The sequence below is a fragment of the Pteropus alecto genome, unplaced genomic scaffold (genome assembly GCF_000325575.1).
Source record: "Pteropus alecto unplaced genomic scaffold, ASM32557v1 scaffold338, whole genome shotgun sequence".
NCBI classification, from domain to species: domain Eukaryota; kingdom Metazoa; phylum Chordata; class Mammalia; order Chiroptera; family Pteropodidae; genus Pteropus; species Pteropus alecto.
In genome coordinates this window covers 4,500,977-4,508,158 of record NW_006441995.1, presented here as the reverse complement: position 1 = coordinate 4,508,158, position 7,182 = coordinate 4,500,977, and the positions used below count along the sequence as shown (strand labels likewise).

Genomic DNA, 7,182 nt, shown 5'->3' with positions numbered 1-7,182 from the left:
GACCTTGTGTAGGCCCAAGTGCTGGGGGCTGGCAGGCCAGATTAGAGGTCTGTGAGCATCCCCCTGGGGGATGGGTGCTGGCAACAAGGACACCGCAGGCTGTGGGGAAGGCGGGGACTGAAAGGAAGGGGTGAGGAGTTGGGAGAAGACACACGTTTCCTTCTTTCCAGCTATTTTTCAGGCTGGTCTGTTTGGCAGTAAGAAGAACCTTGTGCAATTTCAGGAGGTCCTTGGGACAGCTGCTTATCAGCTGTTGGAAAGAACTTGGAATTAAAGTGCCAGAAACACCAAGGTCTGAGACGACGACTGTTGCCTAAATTTTGGTTGAGATTCTTAAAAGTTGCATACCTTTGGATGAGAGGAAGAGTCATCCTTGATGAGAAAAATGAGGGTAGAGGGTAGAAGCAAGAATAAATTGTGTATGTATGTGCATTTATAGTAGAGAAAAAATTTTTAAAAATAAAGGATAGGTGGGCCATTGAACTATAGGATAGCTTATTTTGAGTTTTAAAGTAAATAAGAGTATATTAAAGAGTTTAAAAAGATAGTGCACAAAATGGTCTAACAAGATTGCCTAGGGAATGAGGCTTCCATGTAATAGTAGAGGGGATATCAAATGTTTTTAGCATAACTGATAGTATTAAAGTAAGTATTAAATGTCCTAAAGATGTAGGCCAGTGATTCGCAGGTCTGGATTTGTCATAGGGAGGTTAGCCCTGTGTGTTTAACACAGTGTCTCAACTTGGGCATGTCAGCACCCTGTCTCCTATGGAGACTGTATAAAAAAACTCTGTTTAGATTATCTCAAATCTATTAGTTCCAAAGAACAAACAGCTAAAATCACTTACCTTAAGCATGATGGATCAGGAAGAGCTGGTTCAAAACACAACTCACGACCCTCTCCATCATTAACCAAAGTTGAATTCTATTTTAAATAAATGTTTAACATTTATTTTTAAACTATTAAATTTAGACCAAAAACAGCAGCAACAACAACAACAACAACAACAAAAAACAAATTGACTCACAAAACAGATACTCTGTTGCCTGCCTTCACTATGTTGAGTTTCTACACAGATAACCAAAGCCAATTTACAGAAGCTACTCTCTCCTTCTCTTATTCCCCAAAGTTAAGCGCTCTCGGTCAGATTCTAGTCTATCTTGTGAAATAGGTGGAGTGAGAACTGTAGAAAGAGATAATCAATAAAAATCAGAAAAGAAAGCAGAAGAAATGTTTTCCATCTATAGGTAACCAATTAAAAAAGAAATAAAAATAAAACATCATTTATATTTTAAGGACAACTGTTTTCATAACGTATAGATCATGTGTTTTAGGTTTAAAAATTTCTCGTAAAAAGAAAAGAAAGTAAAAATGTAGTTTCTCCTTTCTAAATTCCCCCACAACGTGGTATGAAAAAAAATTTTTTTTTGAAAAGTCCTGGATAATTTGTTGAGGGGGGAAAGTTGGAGAATGGCAGAGGTGTGTGTGGGAGGAATACAACTTAGGGACTAAGTCTTCACACACTCACTTCCTTTGAAAATGAGACATTTGCAGGCAAGTAGCTAAGAGCAAAGCATCTCTGACAGGCTCCCAGAGCTGCCTTTTGCGATGCCTGTGATTTGCATTCACATGGAGCCCCCTACAAGTTCAGATGCTGAATTTGGCACGGTCACCATCATAGGGTGGCAGAGACTGCTCTGAAACGGTTGCCTGTCCTGCCACCTACTTAGCTGGCAGCAGCGATGGCCAAGTGCGCAGCTGCTTCTGGGTCTATCCTATTGACAGGCCAATGTGTTTAGGATCCCTTGTGCTTTAGTGACCAAAGTCTGGCCTGTGAACAGAAAACCAGGTGCATCGGCCCCTTCTCTGCTCCTCCTGCCTCCACTGCTCTGAGTCTGGGTGAAATTATGTCACAGTTTCCTTTGTGAGTCAGGGATGGGGAGAGTCATGATTCTGTAGTTCCTGGGAACTGAATTCTAAGAAACAGTGACAGGAGTCAGAAAGTACTTTGGTGCTCCCCTTTTTGTGTTAGGGGACAGTGCGAAGTCTAACGCACTTGTACGTTACTCGGTGTAGCCGAGTGCCGCTACTTCTAACCCTTTTGATTCTACCGTTTCCAGACAAACTATGCAGGGGCTTATGCTGTTTTGGCTAAGATACTCAAAATAATTATATTTCTATAGAAAAAACCACAAAACCCTAATTTTGTCCATTTGGATCTGCAGTAATCATGAGGTTATACCTTGGGGGTTTGAGGATGTGACAATTTTTCCCCCTGGGACTCCAAACTTCACTAGGGCCCAAACTACTGACATCCTTCTGAATATGTCCAAGATTTTCACTTCACCTGGTCACACTTTCAGTGGCATCTCCGTTGGTGCAGAGCTGAAGCTTGGAATAAGGATGCTGACAGGCCTGGGCTGTGCAGAGGAGGCCCAATGGCAAAGGTATGTGGCCCTGACTCATGAGGGTAAGGGATAAACATGTATTTGTGAAAGGTCCACATCTGTGGATTTATCTTTTTTGCTCAGGTTCAAATTTGGTGAATATTAGGGTAAACCTATTTTTATAAAGTAGGCCCAATTCTGCTATTTCTCTCTTCAGTTTAGTTAACTGTGGCTATGCAGATAACTTATTTTGTGTTGATTGAGCTGGCTCTCTAAGTTGCTGAAGCAAAAGTACAAAAGTTAAACCTACGAAATCCCTCTTCTTCATTTAACAATCAATTCAATCGATATTAAAAAATGTTACCAAATATTTTAGCTTCCTGTCCAAAAAACAAATCAGCTTTGTTTGCTGACCCTTATCGCTCTATAACGTCAGCATTAATGAAAAAAAAAAAAAAGTGCATTTGGTACCCAACTATCTCATCTCTGTGTGCCCTTTGGGGTACATCCAAGAGGCCTCTCTCACACTGGGACGGTAGGTAAGGCCAGTCCTGGTTGCTAACTCAAAGTATATCTTATTTCTAAATTAAGCACCCAGCTCTGCATTAAAAATGTTCTTATAGGATGCTAATAATCACAAACAGTAAAGAATCAAAATCAGTTTGTAGCCCAGGAATTGAAATTCTCTATCATTATTTTAAGTTATCATTAAACTGCCAATAATAAAAATAGCAGCTACCATTTATTGAGTACTTACTATGTGCCAAGCACCATGCTTAGTGTTTTTCATGTATTAGCTAATAAAATCCTCATTAGAAGCCATGGGGCAAGATCTATTAACTCCATTTTGCATATGAGGCAGCTGAGTTATGGACAGGCTGACTAATTTGCACAGCATTACTTGGTGAGTGAGTGCCAGAGCCAGGCTGAAATGCAGGTTTGCTGGCTCTGAGCTCATGTCCTTAACTGCTCTCTGCATCTTCCCTCTTTTCCCAGCTCCTCTGTGGGGTAGACAGCATCTTCCACAGACTGAAGAACAGCCTTGGAGAACGGGTCCCCACTAACCTTGCATCTTGCTTAGGCCTTCCTTGGGGGTTGAGTGGAAAAGAGCAGTTGATAGAGTGTTTGAGTCTAAAATTTTAAAAAGCACAAAGGTACAAGATAAGAGTAAACAGAAATGGAAATAATGCCAGGTGAGGGGTAAGAAATAAACAACTTGAGTGGTGACTATATTGAGAGATCTTTGTTTTACTCTTCCTATTATTTTAAAGGACTGCTGGTAAAAATGGAATAGAAAAATATTACAGTCCCTTATTGAATACAACTAATTCAATAGGAGTATAGTCTATTTTCTACATAGAAACCAAAACTTAGTCTTTTAAAACATACATCTTTTCAAAAATCTCCTATGGCTTCCCCCCATAGAGAATGTAAAATACAAAGCCCTGCCATGGCCTCCAATGCTTGTCACAGTCTGGCCTGGCTAACTCTCTGACCACTTCTCATATTACTCTTCCCATCTCTCTCCCTGCACCATCCATGCTGGCCTCCTGCTTTCTGTGGACCTGCCCAGTTGGCCTCAGGGCCTTTGTACCTGCAATTTTCTCTGCCTGGACAGCCTTTTGCCCACAGACTCTCTCAGTTCATTATGTCTCTGCTATGAGGCACCACGTTAGAGAGGCCTCCTATAACTTCCTCATTTAAAATATCACCCAAGCTCCCCATACCCACACTCATGCACACTCACCCACACGTTCAAACACTCACTCTCTCACACACTCAGATATTCACACTTGCATCCATACTTTCACATACTCACCTTCAGACAGTCTCACGAACATCGACTCACAAACAGTGCTGAAACTATTGTCTTTCTGGCTTTACATTTTTTAATAAACCATATTACCAGCTGATGTCCGAATTTTTTTTTTTTTTTTTTTTTTTTTTTTTTTAAAATAATTTTATTTTTGTTTTTTTTTTTTTTTTTTTTTTTTTTTTTTTTTTTTTTTTTTTCCCTACTGGAAACAAATCTCCGCAAGATCAAGGACTTTATGTTTTTGGAATCACTGTTGTATCTCCAGTGCCTAAAATAGTACTCAACACATAGTAAGGGTTTTGCTCATATTTTTTTGAATAAATGGATGAATGAATACATTTATGTCATCAAAATAAATCATTTCTATTCCTGCTACTGCATGCGACTCAGTATACTTTAATCAGAAAATTTATGGAGAGAAAAGTCAGAAAGGTATGAAGGCTGCACCTTCTAATATAGAACAGTTGTACCAATCCTGGACTCTTTAAACTGTGATGAACCCCATCCGTCCAGTAGCATGAAAAAGTCTCTAGTTCAGGTGAACGGCACTTGGTGAATTTAGGTGTCCCGGAAGAATCTGCAGAATAAAGAGAAAAGGCAAGGCATGAAATTGGGAGGGTAATGTATGGTCTTAATAAAACTCAATGGTAGAGAAGAATCACTTCTCCCAGAAATGCTATTTTCCTAAATAACAGTTTTAGAGCTTGTTGCTTGTCAGTTATTTCTCCGTCAGCCCTTGATTCCAGGGACAAACCATTTTATCTTTATTTCAAACATTATTTCTTAGGGCCTGTTTATGAAACCAAAGCTAGAGATGAGGATTTGGGTACAGGTAGTTTATTTGGTAGGTGACCCCAGGAACTAGATGCAAGGGAAAAGGTTGAGGGAAGGGGAGGGAGAACAGCTAATAAGGTACGTATTATTCAGCTGGCTACCATAGTGGCCAACTAGGGCCCAACCCCACAGAATCGCCTTTGAGAACCTGTGTAGAGTGTGTCTTATCAGTGTCCTAGACAGTGATGGAAGGCCGGGTGTTTACCAACTCCCGTCATCCACTTGTTGAGGGGTTGCTCTGAAGGTATTAATGCCCATGAACTTCTAGGCTGAACCTGAACATGCACTGAAGGTCCTTACTTAATTTCTGAGAAACCTAGGCAGACACCTGAAGTATGCCCAGCAATGTGCAGTGGTGACAACAGTCTACTATTGATGGCTGTGCTGACATCAGGTGGGCCAAAGGGATCTGGTATAGGGACCACAGAATGCACTATAAAGCCTTTTCTCTTTTTATAGATTTTTGATAAAAGTCACTTATGTTGCATTCTTTTTAAAGATTCAGCCAGTAAACTCATTTAAAAGATGTTGACTGTAAACAACTTAAGTATACACCTGTGTCAATTCTAATTTGGAAAGTGGAGAATGCCTCCTACATGTTAAGATATTAGCTCAAACTCCTCTGCATCTATGAAATCTGCAGCTACGGGTGTGTAACAGACAAGTCTACGGCAAAACAGATTTTTGTATTTGTATATCAGTTTTCATTGTTCTGACTTCCATGGCCATTTTGGAGATGGTAGAGTTTCTTTCTCTCTCTTTCTTTCTCTCTTTCTCTTTCTCTTTCTCTCTCTTTCTCTCTCTCTCTCTCTCTCTCCCCTTTTCTTTTTTCGTTTCTTTCTCTTTCTTTCTCCTTCCTTCCTTCCTTTTCTTCCTTCCTTCCTTCCTTCCTTTTCTTGGCTCCTTATCTGATTAGTCTTCAATTCAACTGTAAACTTAATATATTTTTTCCTCTGACCTAAAACTCTCATGCTTGGGCAACAGAGAAGCTCTCAACCTTAAAGTATCTTTCTAAATACTTTAAAACTTAATTTAAAAATAAATAGTATACAAATGAACATATAAAAACTCCTGATTCCAAGTTCTGGGTATATATCTGGTGTTCTGAGCTGAAACATGTCTCTTTTTTCCTGTCAACAAACTCATAAGGAATGGCACATTATAAACTTTCTAAGCAAGTCTATCGTTCAGTCAACCACTCAACAAACACTTATTAAAACATTTATTTTGCGCCAAGCCCTGTTCCAAGAACAGAACAGGAAGCAAAACTGATACTGTCCTGGTCCTCATGGAGTTTCCATTCCAGTGGGGTCTGTGGGAGGGGGATCTCATGTAGAAAAATAAGCAAGGTGAGGAGAGATGATAGGACTGGAAAATAGGCTCCATCTTTCTTTCGCTAATACCCAGATTAACGCGGATAAGCAGCTCGGGCTTGTTTTAGAACCTCGACGTGTCCTTGTTTTAGAACCTCAATGGCCCTGAATAGTCTGGTCAGACAAATCTTCAGGAAATCTTGAGTTGCAGACAGGTCCTTTGCCCTGGGAGCATGTATTGGGGGTGGCAGAATTTTTTCTTAATAAACTCCACGGTCGTACTATTGTAAGAAACATTTATTTTCCTGTATGAATTAAGACATTTACAAGAGTTAGGGGGCTGGGGTGGGGTCCGCCTGGGTACAGACAGTCAGCCCTCTGCAGGTGCCAGTATTTAAGAACCCGTCTCGGAGCAGGGAAGTGTAGGAGCCTGCATGATTTGTTACAAACGAACACAGTGAAAAAGGTGTGTGTTTCGTTAGGCAGCACCTATTATATGGTAGAGCACCTGGAAAAAATCCTTTTTCTATGAGCCAAAGCACTGAAAACAGTATTTTTTCATCTTTCTGGTAAACCAGTGATTAATAAAACCTGAAACCACAACTATTTTAACGCCTGCAGGTTTGAGGAGAGACTTTCCTTCTAACGGTCCTTCCGCACAGAAGGTAGGAAGAGGGAACGTACTGGATTACAAATTAAGAGGTTTGTGTTCTAGTCCTGGCTGTGATACTATTTAGCTTTGATCTTCTCAAAGCCATTTTGTTAGTGGAGAAGGAAGAAGAGGAGCAATTGAAGTGGGAGGGGGAGGATGGAGGGAAAGAGCTTTGAAGG

General features: G+C 40.3%; 1 protein-coding gene across 1 annotated transcript in view; it reads right to left on the bottom strand.

Annotated features, from left to right (window-relative positions):
* GHR (growth hormone receptor) overlaps positions 1-7,182 on the bottom strand; it is a 219,614-nt gene that overhangs the window by 23,142 nt on the left and 189,290 nt on the right. Inside the window, exon 3 of the mRNA XM_025052160.1 lies at positions 4,652-4,781. Coding sequence (XP_024907928.1) covers positions 4,652-4,781 — 130 coding nt within the window. The remainder of the gene's footprint in view (positions 1-4,651; positions 4,782-7,182) is intronic.